The sequence below is a fragment of the Gopherus flavomarginatus genome, chromosome 5 (genome assembly GCF_025201925.1).
Source record: "Gopherus flavomarginatus isolate rGopFla2 chromosome 5, rGopFla2.mat.asm, whole genome shotgun sequence".
Taxonomy (NCBI): domain Eukaryota; kingdom Metazoa; phylum Chordata; order Testudines; family Testudinidae; genus Gopherus; species Gopherus flavomarginatus.
This window is the reverse complement of record NC_066621.1, coordinates 40,631,017-40,644,363: the sequence shown is the minus strand read 5'-3', so window position 1 is coordinate 40,644,363 and position 13,347 is coordinate 40,631,017. Positions and strand designations below refer to the sequence as shown.

At 51.2% G+C, this 13,347-nt stretch overlaps 1 protein-coding gene across 1 annotated transcript in view; it reads right to left on the bottom strand.

Annotated features, from left to right (window-relative positions):
* LOC127052361 (NACHT, LRR and PYD domains-containing protein 3-like) overlaps positions 1-13,347 on the bottom strand; it is a 42,550-nt gene that overhangs the window by 4,046 nt on the left and 25,157 nt on the right. The window contains 2 exon segments of the mRNA XM_050955962.1: positions 1,630-1,800; positions 4,240-4,410. Coding sequence (XP_050811919.1) covers positions 1,630-1,800; positions 4,240-4,410 — 342 coding nt within the window.

Here is a 13,347-nt window from a genome sequence, read left to right as displayed (position 1 = left end):
ATAATAAGTAGATATGATGAAGGACTAATGAGAAAAGGTGCTATTGAGTGTGCTGTGTTCTACGGATTTTATTTGCATATTTATCTGCATGTGTTCCAGCTGCATTCACTGTGTAAAGTGTAGCTGTGTTGAATGATGGAGACTTAGATGGAGCAGCTTGGCAAAGCTATTGCTGTGATATGAAGTGCGCTGTATGAGCTGTACCTCAAGGGACTTGTGATGCACTGACAGATTCCACATTCCACCTGTGTTGAAATCTCCATCCTTGGAAGTTTTTAAGGCCCGGCTTAACAAAGCCTTGGCTGGGATGATTTAGTTGGTGTTGGTCCTGCTTTGAGTAGGGGATTGGGCTAGAAGACCTCCTGCAGTCTAATATTCTATGAAAATATCCTGTAAAACTTGAACAAAAGTTATGGAATTGAGATAAAGCTTATTGAATTAAGTTAAATCTCACTGAATTTGGGGTAACCTCTTTGGAGTTCACTGTATTTCAAATGCAAAATGTTTATGTGCTACTATGAGATTGTATGGAACTTCTTTAAGGAAATACAAGATTAATGCAATCTCTGGAAGGTATGAGGAAATTCACTTGTATTCATCCAAGACCACCACTGAAGTGGATTTCCTTAGGAAATACCTTGAGGTGAGGGGAATACAAATTCTCCTCCTCTGAAAGCCAACCTTTTGAAGATATGGCCTGGGGAGAGAGACCTTTTTGTATACTAACTACTTGCTTCTGGAAATTCCAGTTCAAAGACCCCTGAACTGTAGGAAAAGGGAACTGAGCATGTTATGAGAATGCTTGTTCTGAACTGAAGCTCTGATGAACTTGTAAACACAAGGATGCCTGGAGGAGGAGTATTAAAAGACTGCACTTGTCAGAGGCCCTGTGAGAGTTGGGATGAACTCTGGTAAACTTATTAGCAGGCATGTAGGTTCTTCTATTGTTTTAATGTTTTCTCTGTAATGCTTTGTACCTTTGGAATAAAGTAGGCTTGCTTAGAAAGAATTGTGCGGTAACTTATATCTGTAGCAATTATGCTGTTATCCATCTCTAAAGAGAAAACAGGTGTTCTAGGACAACCTGTCTGTGCTGGGAATGACACAGTGAAGGCAGCAAATTTTCCAGCTTGGGAATACCCTAGTCAGAAGGAAGAGAGACCTGTGTCTCAGTCCAAGAGCGGTAACAGCTGAGGAGCTGAAAGCCAAGAGTGGGTGCCCTTAATGACCTGCTGAGGGGAAACACTGATGCAGTTGCCCTGTCCTGTGACAGGACCGAGCACCTCAGCACTGAGATCTGTAGGTTGTGTCAGTAGCAATGAACAAGAGTTTCTTTTTGCCACAGGGGTTGTCAGCAGTGTAGAGGCATAGGTGACAGAGTAGTTGCCAGGGTTCAGACAGGGGCACATGGAGGCAATGGCTCAGAAGGGATCCAAAGAACAAGGACAAGGGATTGCATATGCCCCCTTTCCTTCACTGTTCATGAACATTTTTGAATGGTCTTGATTTTCTCTTGAGGCAGAATGGGAAGTTTCTGAAGTTTCAAACATTTTTGTGGGACAGGGAAACTGTTTCCCAGCCAGCCAGCATCACGTTAACAGGTGTTAATTACAGAAACCAGCTGTTTACCTTATTTTGTGTAGTTTGCATTTGGGATGTGTCAGTCCTTCGCACAGCAGCTGCACTCCTGGATCTCTCAGTTTATTGTGTCCCAGGTCTACCTCTGTAAGACTCTGATTAGTTCTGAGAGCAGAGGAGAGATCCATGCAACCATCAGCTGTGAGATGACAATACCACAACCTGTAGGAAACAGATACATACAGAGAATCAAATGACTGGTTGTTTATGCTCCCTTCCCTGTCTCGCCCTCACTGTTAGTTGGAGTCTAGAAAGGGATTGTTTAATTTGGAATTGTAGTGTTACAGCCGGAGTTTAAAGAGGGTAACATTTAACTTTAACAAGAGGAACTACACAAGAATGAGGATAAGGGGATCAATGGCTAATATTTCCTCATAGCTTCTGAATGTGAAAGTAAAAGCTGCCCCTAATAACTATGGCTTCTACATCCTATTGCCCCCTGTGATACTGAAGCCAGGCTATCCCTAGGGAATATTACCATCCCCTGGTCTCCACGGGTAGGAAACTGGACAGGAAACTAAAAACAACCCAAAGTGATGTGGGGAGCAAAAACAAAACAGGGTGCGAATAAAGTGGGGCACAGGAGGTAGCAGTCAGAAAATGAGGGGGGCACGGGAAAGGTGGTAACCAGGTCAAGGGCTGGAATGGTGCAATGGGGCTCTAAAAGCCCCAGGCCTGGTGAGGGGAGAAACCTAATGACCCTCCCACAATCCCTGACGCAGAAGGCTTGTTCTGGGGTGGAACTAAAGGGCTGGAGGAGAGTGGCCTTAGCCTGTGCCATCAGCCAGGGCTCTCCACTGCTGCAGAGCAGCCCCTGGCGGGGGGAGCTGTAAATCAGAGCAGCCCTCAGAACTGTCCAGTTTTACACTGGGGCCATTTCAGCCCCCAGAGCAGCTCAGAACTTAGGATTTGTACAGGTGTCTTAAAGCCACATTAGCCCAGTGCATGGCCCCTCCTCCAGACACAACAATAAATCTCATTCTTGGGGTTGTCCATATTGGGAGTATGAACCTGGAAGGCCCCATTGTGTGAATTTCCATGTGTATCTGTTATGGCCCTTACCCTGCACCCCACAAAGGCATGTGCGGAAAGCTGAAGGAAAGCAGGGGGTAGAGCATGGCTGCATTTCCAGTGCGCCAGGGAACCTCGGCTTTAGAGAGAAACGTGTAGCTGGGCTGTAGTCAGGCTCACTCTCCTTCTCTGGCCCAATGACTATTTAAATATTTACACAAATTGGAATGGCTTCAGCAGGAGAGACTGAGCGCTCCACATAACAAATATCCTGTAGCCCAGTGGCTAGAGCAGTCTCTTGAGAGATAGGAGACCCCTGTCCAAATCCTTTCAGACTGAGGGGGAATTAAACCTGAGTCTCCCATATCCCAGGTGAGTGATCTAACCACTGGGCTAAAAATTATAAGGGAAGTGGTAGCACTACCACCAACACTGCATTGTATCAGGCCTCCCAGGGATGACAGATTAGCAAATGCCTATCTTCCCCTGGATTGTGAATCGTGCTGGAGCTTAGACCTGAGAGAGGCATCCATGCACCTAGAGTGAGGCTGCAGGACACATGTCCAGAGTCAGAAACTTGTCTGTAGAAACTTTTCTAGTAAAAAATAGGTGCCAAGTGAGTTTAGGCACTTACAGGGTTAGGTGACAGCCAAGTGGGCTGTTTGTGGATTGCAGTGGGGCCTAAATCTGGGGTTTAGGTGCCTAATTCCCTTTGCAGATCTGGGCCTGTGTGAAGCTGTTCCTTCCCTGAGGCCTAAGGGAAAGGGGAAAGCCAGCCTGCCTTCGAGAACATGGAGGGAACTAAGAATTCTTACAAACAAGGTCCATTTGGAGGCCTTCTTAAAGGGGCCATGCTTTTGTGCTTGGGTTTGGTCTTCCCCTTCTCAGCTCCCGTATACAGGACCGGCACCAGGGTGTCTCGTGCCCTAGGCACACAGCCTTTTCGCCGCCCCCCCGCGCTGATCCTGTGGCTCCGGTGGAGCTGCCGCAGGCATTCCTGCAGAGGGTCCGTTGGTCTGTGGCTCCGGTGGAGCTGCCGCAGGCATGCTTGCGGGAGGTCCACCAGAGCCGCGGGAGCAGCCGACCGTCCGCAGGCATGCCTGCGGCAGCTCCACCGGAGCCACAGACCAACGGACCCTCTGCAGGCATGCCTGCGGCAGGTCAACCAGAGCCGCCTGTCACCCCCCTGGCAAAATGTGGCCCCCTCAATAATCCTGGCACCCTAGGCGATTGCCTAGGCTGCCTAAATGGTAGCGCCGGCCCTGTCTGTATAGGGTTGTATTTAAAAGGATGAGATTATGCTTCAATTTTTATTGTAATAATAATATTTAATTTCTTTATTAAGACAAATACTTATTCCTCAAGTTCAGGGGAGTTTGGAAGTCGTACTCCAGTTTAAGGCCCTCTTTAGATATAACTTACATATTCAAAACATGAGGGGCCATCAAGGTGTTGGTAGCCACTGACACTTCTGGTCCTGGAGGGACACTTAGTTTTCATCCTCTCCACATACCTGCAGGGAGCTCACATCATACACCATCCCCACACCCTGCTGAGTTCTTTACAGAAAGGAAACTTATCAATACTTGCTGCAGTTTCTGCAGGTTGCAGGCTGGATGTTTCAGTCCCTCGCACAGTAGCCTCAGTCCAGAATCTCCCAGGTTGTTCCCCTCCAGGTTCAACTCTGTCAGGGCTGGTTTGATACTGAGAACAGAGGAGAGATCCCTGCAACAAGCTGCTGTGAGACCACAACTCTCCAAGCTGCAGGAGACAGAGATAAACAGGGAAGAAAATGACCACTTCTCTCTGCCCAGTTCCTTCAGTGAAGACCAATGGGAATAAAGATTCCTTTATTCTGGGAATAAAATCACACAGCTGGAGTAGTGGATGCTGAGGACCACATGACCATGTGGTGTTTTTGAATCCATGGGCATCTGTAGTTCTCATTGATCCTGTATTCCACATACAAATGTTATTCTAAGATAAAGTTCCCAAATTCCATCCCCTTTCCCAGGGAAGATCAGACTGAGCCTGGGACTGTCCATGATCAGATCTAAATGCCAGACCAGCCTCTCTGATCTCTGACGATAACCTTTGTTCAGGCAGCTCTGACTGCTGCGCAGTATGTAGCCTTCGAACATATGGAGGGGAACAAGCTCATACTCACGTTTCAGAAAACCAGGAACTACTCAGCTAAGGTTCCTGTGCTCCATTAGGAACCGGACAGGCAACCCCCAAATGTCAGAAATCCCATACATTTCCCCAAGGAAAAGGAATGCATTTTTTAAACAGCACATACACAAGGCTTACACTTCATGCCCTGGCACCAAGGCCCTGCAAGCACGCCCGTAAGAGTTAATATGGCACAATTATTTTCCTTGCACTCTGCTTCCAAAATATGAGCACAAAGCCTTCTTGATCCTGGGTCCTTTGATGACAGAGGCACTTGCCAGAAGCATCTTCTCTGGCTGTTCAAAACAAGTTGAAAGTCTGTCTACTTTGCCTCCCACCCAGCAGCAAGATTCTCACACACTGGGAAAAGTTCAACAAGCATTTCTCATTACATGAAAAAGGGGTGAGTTTCTAAAGATCTGAGCATCATGGACCTTGCCCTGACACCCCAAATTAATGTTAGTGAACCTGCCATACTGGATCACCAGGCTGTGCAGGATCATGAAGAGAAAGTCGAAAATTTGGTGATGGGAAGCAAATTAAATAGATACCTAAATTCTATCCATGGCCCCGATACAATTTGGGAAACCTAAGTGTTTAGATCTATCAGTTACTTCCTGCATGTGGACCAACCTTATGACCCAGGCAGCAAAAACCCTTTGAATAGCCATATACACATCAATTATAATAGCTTCATCTATGCATTTTCCAGCATCACATTGGTTAGCCACACACTGGTAGCAATTGGAGGTGGTAGGCTTCCAGATGGTGATTGTCACGTGCTTCTCCACACTAAAGGGGACAGTCATATTGTCTCTGGTGCTGCAGCTCCAATGTGAACTCTGCACAGACTTACAGCAAAGTGGTCTTCTGAATCCTGAAGTTCTGAAGCCATCGCTGGTGACCCTGGGCCTGACAGCCCTATCCTGTCCCACCAGTTCTGGCATACACATATGCTGTATTTTACTCCCAAAGTAAACATTTGTTTTGGATTTTAAAAAATCCACAAAAGTTTCAAAAGTCTTTTGCAAAAATGAATTTAAAAAGGAATCAGGAGAGAGGAATTTAAAAAAAAAAAAAAAACAAGGTAAACCGTCTCAGATAGGACAGAATTCTACCAAGCAGTCAGGACCCTGCCAGTGCTTAAATGTATACAGGAACAATTCCAAAGGACTGGAAGTATTTCTGATTATTTGGTGGGGAACAGCACTCTCTATTTTGTGTCTTGCCTTCTAGGCCAGTATTGTTCATGTTCACAAAACAATTGATGATAATTATGGACTATCTGCACTGTCCACTTACTTGAACACTTGGGTGATCAAGGACACAGTTGTGGAGGGTATCAAAATCACTTGGGTTCACACTAAATTGCCCCAAATCTCCACTTGTCCCCAGAAGACAATTAGAGTGGGTAGGAACTTTGCAAGATATGGCTCAACTCAAAGCCTTCCTGTTACATGCCAATATCCAAGACACCACCAGTCCGGATGAGAGGATGAAAAAAAGCCAACAGATGACATGCTAGAAATGTTGGGTCTGATGCCTGCAATGGAATCTATAGTACCCAGGGCACATCTCCACATGAGATAACCTCACTAGCTCTTCAAACCCCTGTTCAAGCAAGCGATTCAGGCACTCTCTCATCACATCTGGGTAACAGACAAACTCTGGGCTTCTCTGGTTTGGTGCCCAAAGGGGACAATCCACAATTGGGAATGGATTTCCAAAACCCTCCTGTCTTAATCACAGTGACCAGAGAAACATCCAGCCAGGGGCAGGGAGCCCATATAGAAGGACTCCAAACCCAGGAAGCTTGGTTTGTTCAAGAACAACTGCTCATAGATGTTCTCAAGATGCAAACAGTCCTCTAACCACTAAGGACCTTCAAAGACCTGGGCTGAAATCCTGGCCCCTTTGAAGTCAGTGGCAAAACCTTCATGAATTTAAGTGAATCCAGGGTTTAATCCCTTAGTATCGCCAAAGGGAGTCCTTATTCCAATGGACAAACAAGCAGGAGGCACCTGACAGCGAGTCATGCGCCGGGAAGCCCTGCAGGAGTGAGAGCAGGCTCTGCCCCAGCAGGCATTCTTAGCCATCACATACATGGCAGGGAAGGAGAACACAGTCATAGACAGAGCAAGCCAATACATGATAAATCCTCAAGAGTGGTCTGTGACCAGGGAATGACAGATCAGAAATACCTGTAATGTTCAGTGGAAAAGGTTTCTGGAGTATGTGCAAACAGGTTCACATGGACCCTTTATTTGCCCCGAACAAAAACAGCCTGACTAATTTCTTCACCTGAGTCTATCCTAAAGACTAACTCCATCCAGGAGCATTCAGCAACTATTTCTGCCTGTCATGACATACGCAGCCCCTTATCATCCAGTTCATATGGGGTTTGACACTTTTGACCTCTCCCATTAAGTAGCTCCCTGCATTAGCTTCAGGCAGTAGCGACTGACCCACCTTACCCCATATTGCAAAGCTATGGTGACAATATATACTGAGATTCCTCCCAAGGGGGGTCTTGAAATTCTACCTTAATGAGCCACATTATGCTTGGTAAAGACAGATGATGTGGAACCAGAAATTAGTGCATCAAAATTGGTGTGTTGGGTATTAGGCCTAGTTGGTGGACAAAATAATGAGGGAATGGGCTACTCCACTCATCACTCCCTTATTCATTCCTTAAAGAAAGAGACTTTGGAGGCGGGGAAATGAATAGAAGAACAGATGGAGGCTACAGGAGTGAGTTTCACCATCATGGCTGACATGCCCACCATCTCCCGGAACCCTGGACCTTCTTTGTCCTAATCCCGAGGGATATTCTGACCAGCCTGGGCCAGACAGAGGGGTCCCAATGACATCACCAGCCAGACAAGCTCCAGCTGAATGCCAGACACCACTTGCAATAAAATGGGATTGGACTTTAACAACAACATTTCCAGCCCATCTCCGCTGACTTCTCTTTTCCCCAGAGGACAGTTTTTACCATCTTTGATACCATCTCAGAGACTGTCGAACAAGAGTTCTTCTCCTTCTAAAAACTCTCTCCAATTAAAGGGAAAGGGGAAAAGGGATGTTGCTAAAATGAAAGTCTGATTTAATACTTTATACCTCCAATGTTTTAACTATTTTCCTCTCTTCTTTATCTTTAAAAAAAGGCTAAAAGGAAATTTAATGGTGTGTTGCCGTGGTACTAAGCAGGCTGAGGTGCCCACATACCAAATCCCAGACCTCGTTCAGCTCTGTTTGGTGTTGGACAATGACTAGGTTGTGTTAATACTTTTGGCCCATATATTTCACCTAAATTAACAGAACAGCTGCTTGCCTGTCATATGACTCATCGAGGGATGGAAGGATGTGGTAAATTCTCTTTCCAAGGCTAAGAGACAAGGAGGGCCCTATCCTGGGAAGCAGCGACGCTGAAAAGGACTTTGGCATCATGTTGAATAATCAGCTGAAAAGATGGTTACTCACCGTTGTAACTGTTGTTCTTCGAGATGTGTTGCTCATATCCATTCCAGGTAGGTGTGCGCGCCGCGCGTGCACGTTTGCCGGAAACTTTTTACCCTAGCAACTCCAGTGGGCCGGCAGGTCGCCCCCTAGAGTGGCGCCACTATGGCACTAGATATATACCCCTGCCGGCCCGCCCGCTCCTCAGTTCCTTCTTGCCGGCTACTCCGACAGTGGGGAAGGAGGGCGGGTGTGGAATGGATATGAGCAACACATCTCGAAGAACAACAGTTACAACGGTGAGCAACCGTCTTTTCTTCTTCGAGTGATTGCTCATATCCATTCCAGGTAGGTGAATCCCAAGCCTTACCTAGGCGGTGGGGTCGGAGTGAGAAGTCGCGGCCTGGAGCACTGCAGAGCCAAAGGCCGTATCATCTCTGGACTGCTGAACCAGGGCATAATGGGAAGCGAATGTGTGGACCGATGACCAGGTCGCCGCCCTACAAATCTCTTGGATTGGCACGTGGGCAAGGAAAGCCAGCGATGATGCCTGTGCTCTGGTGGAGTGAGCAGTCACACGGCCCGTCGGAACGTGGGCCAGGTCATAACAGGTCCTGATATAGGAGGTAACCCAGGAAGATATCCTCTGCGAGGAAATCGGTAGCCCCTTGACCCAGTCCGCTACCGCCACAAATAACTGGGGGGACCTGCGGAACGGTTTGGTTCTGTCCACATAAAATGCTAGCGCCCTACGGACATCTAGCGAGTGGAGCTGTTGCTCCCTGCTGGACGAATGGGGCTTTGGGAAAAAGACGGGGAGGAAGATCTCCTGGTTAATGTGGAAAGCTGAGACCACTTTGGGAAGGAAGGCCGGGTGTGGTCTCAGCTGCACCTTGTCTTTATGGAAGAACGTATACGGGGGATCGACTGTGAGGGCCCGTAGTTCTGACACCCATCTAGCTGAGGTGATGGCCACTAGGAAGGCGGTCTTCCATGAGAGATAGAGCAGGGAGCAAGTAGCTAATGGCTCGAATGGAGGACCCATGAGCCGAGTTAGGACCAGGTTGAGATCCCAAGAAGGGGCAGGAGGGCGGATCTGTGGATAGAGATGCTCCAGTCCCTTCAGGAATCTCACCACCATGGGGTGGGAGAAGACGGAACACCCGTCCACTCCAGGATGAAACGCGGAGATAGCCGCTAGGTGGACCCGGAGGGACGACAACGCCAGACCCTGGGCCTTGAGGGACCAGATGTAGTCTAGAATAGTGGTGATGGGAATCTCCATAGGGAGAAGACCTTTCTCCGAACACCAACAGGAGAAACGCTTCCACTTAGCCGAGTAAGTAGCCGTGGTGGAAGGCTTTCTACTGCCTAGGAGAACCTCCCTAACCGGGGCAGAGCAGCGTAACTCGGAGCCTGTCAACCATGCAGGAGCCATGCCGTAAGGTGCAGAGATGGAAGGTCCGGGTGACAGAGCCTGCCGTGGTCCTGGGTGATCAGGTCCGGATGCAGGGGCAGGGCAACTGGGTTGGCTACTGAAAGGTCCAGCAACATGGGGTACCAATGTTGTCTGGCCCACGCTGGGGCTATGAGAATCACCCGAGCTGTGTCTCTGCGCACCTTGAGGAGAACCCTGTGTATCAGCGGAACGGGAGGGAACGCTTAAAACAAGTGGGTCGCCCATGGGATCAGGAAGGCATCCGCTATAGACCCGGGCTCCCGACCCTGAAAGGAGCAGAAGGCTCGACATTTCCTGTTCTCCCTGGACGCGAAGAGGTCCATCCAGGGATGACCCCACCTCTGGAAGAGTGAGAGGGCGACGTCTGGATGGAGGGACCACTCGTGCGAGCGGAAGGACCTGCTCAGTCGATGCGCTAGAGTGTTTCGTACTCCCGGGAGATAGGAGGCGGACAGATGAACGGCATGGGCTATGCAAAACTCCCAGAGACGCGTCGCCTGAGACATAGGCGAGAGGACCTGGTGCCGCCCTGCTTGTTGATGTAGAACATGGTCGTCGTGTTGTCGGTGAACACCGCGACACAACGACCTTGAAGATGATGGACGAATGCTTGACAAGCAAGACGGACGGCTCTCAACTCCCGTATGTTGATGTGGAGGTCCAGCTCCTGAGGGGTCCACAAGCCCTGAGTTCTTTGGGCACCGCAGTGCACCCTCCAGCCCAGATCTGAGGCATCCATAGTCAGGGATGCCGAGGGCTGGGGCGGATGAAACGGGAGCCCCGCACAGACTACGGACTGGTCCAGCCACCACCGAAGGGATTCCAGGACCCTTTGGGGAACGGTGACAACTGTGTCCAACGAATGTCTGGCCAGCCGGTACTGCGCGATGAGCCAAGATTGAAGAGGCCTCATGCGGAGTCGGGCATATGCTGTCATGAACATACAGGCCGCCATATGGCCCAGGAGGGCCAGACATGTTCTTAGAGAGGTCAGCGGGGCCGCCTGCAAGCGCAGAATGATGGTCGACAGCGACTGGAACCTGGGCAAGGGTAGCAAGGCCCTGGCTAGGGTAGAGTCCAGAACGGCCCCGATGAACTCTATTCTCTGCGTGGGGAGCAGAGTAGACTTGTCCACGTTGATCACGAGGCCTAGGGCAGCAAAGAGGCTGCTGATCCTGCGGACGTGGTCGCGGACCTGCAGCTCCGATGTGCCCCGGATCAGCCAGTCGTCGAGGTAGGGGAACACGTGAATGCGGCAGCGCCGAAGGTGTGCGACGACGACTGCCATGCATTTCGTGAACACCCTCGGGGCCGTAGAGAGGCCAAACGGGAGGACCGCAAATTGGTAAAGTTGGCGGTCGACCACAAAGCGGAGGAAACGCCTGTGCTGGGGGAATATGGCGATATGGAAGTAAGTGTCCTGCATGTCGAGGACGGCGTACCAGTCTCCGGGATCCAGGGATGGGATGATGGTTCCAAGGGACACCATATGGAACTTCAACTTCACCATATACTTGTTGAGTTCCCGCAGGTCGAGGATAGGCCTGAGGCCCCCCTTGGACTTGGGGATTAGAAAGTAGCGGGAATAAAACCCCTAGCCCTTCTCGCTCTCTGGAACCTCCTCTATGGCTCCCTTGACGAGGAGTGTGTGCACCTCCTGACGGAGGAATTGCTCGTGAGAGGGGTCCCTGAAGAGGGACGAGGATGGTGGGGGGGGGGGGCGAAGAAAACTGCAGGCGATAACCGGCCTGCACCGTACGCAAGACCCAACGGTCCGATGTTATTTGGGTCCACGCCGGGAGGAAAAACGAAAGACGGTTGGAAAACTGCGGGGAAGGATCCGGAGGGGAAACTGGTACTGCGCCCTTGGGCGCACCTTCAAAATGAAGGCTTGGGTCCAGGAGGGGCCTTGGCGGAGCCTTGGTTTTGCCCCGTTTGGCCACCCGACTGTCTGCGTCGGTTGTTCCTGCCGCGGCGCCTAGCGAGGTCCTGCCGCGGGCGGAACTGAGGATACGGCCGACGCTGTTGTTGTTGGTTCTGCTGCCGGAATGGTCTGCGTTGTGTCGCAGGCATATGCATCCCCAAGGACCGTATTATGACTCTATTGTCTTTAAGGTCCTTCAGTCTGGGGTATGTTTTAGCGGAAAACAGGCCCTGGCCTTCAAAGGGGAGGTCCTGGATCGTATGCTGGAGCTCCGGTGGAAGGCCAGAGACCTGAAGCCAGGAAATTCGGCGCATCATAAGCCCCGAGGCCAGGGTCCGAGCGGCCGAGTCCGCAGCATCCAGGGAGGCTTGCAGCGAGGTCCTCGCTACCTTTTTGCCCTCATCCAGGATGGTGGTAAACTCCTGGCGGGCGTCCTGTGGTAACAGCTCTGCGAATTTCCCCGCCGCTACCCACGAGTTGAAGGAGTAGCGGCTAAGGAGGGCCTGCTGATTCGAGACCCTGAGCTGTAGCGCCCCCGCCGAATAGACCTTGCGGCCCAGGAGGTCCATCCGTCTCGCCTCCTTCGACTTGGGCGCTGGGGCCTCTTGACCGTGGCGCTCCCTGTCGTTCACCGACTGGACCACAAGTGAGCAGGGTGTCGGGTGAACGTACAGGTATTCATAGCCCTTCGAGGGGGCCATGTACTTCCTTTCCACCCCTCGAGCGGTCAGAGGGATGGAGGCCAATGACTGCCAGATAGTAGCTGCGTTGGCCTGGATAGTTTTGATAAAGGGCAGGGCCACTCTGGTGGGCGCATCGGCGGAGAGGATGCTCACCACCGGGTCCTCGATTTCAGAGACCTCTTCTGCTTGAATGTCCAGATTCTGTGCCACCCTTCGGAGGAGGTCCTGGTGTGCCCTAAGATCTAGCGGGGGAGGGCTGGAGGACGAGGTACCTGCCACTGCCTCATCTGGTGAAGACGACGAGGAAACCCCCGGCAACAGAGTGTCCACGGCGGGTTCAATCTGGGGCTGCACCTCCGTCACTGGAGGGAGCTCTGGGTCCTGGTGGCTGGACCTGCCATCTGCTTCCGGGGAGGGAGGGGGTCTAGACACCGTCGCCTCTGGTGGCCTGCGTTCCGCCGCAGGGCGGGGGGTAATATGTTGTGGGCCCTGGCCTTGGCGATACGCCCATGGGGTCCAAAACCCCCACTGTTGAGGCCGTCGTTCCTGTGGTGGAGGGTCCTGAAACAGGGCCGAGTGTCTATCCTGGCCCAAGGCATAGGCGCTGTCCGCCTGAGAGGACACAGATGGTTCCCTGGAAGGCCACGGAGGCGCTGAGCCTGTTTGATAGGCGTCTCTGTATACCGACTCCGACGCTCTCCTCGGTGCCGAGGATCGGTGCAGCAACCCGTATCGGTGCCGGGATCGGGACCGGGAACAGCGTAGTAGCAGGTGCCGGGATCTGGAGCGGGATCTGCATCGAGGTCGGTGCCGAGAGTGGGACCGCGATCTTCGATCAGCGCGGTGCCGGGATGGCAGTGGGGACCGGGACCTGCCACCGACGCGGTGCCGGGAAGTCGACCGGGATTGGGACCTACCACCGGCTCGGTGCCGGGAGGTCGACCGAGGAGCCGAACGTCGAGGTGAACGGCTCCTAGAGTCTCGGTGCCGGCGGTAAGAGG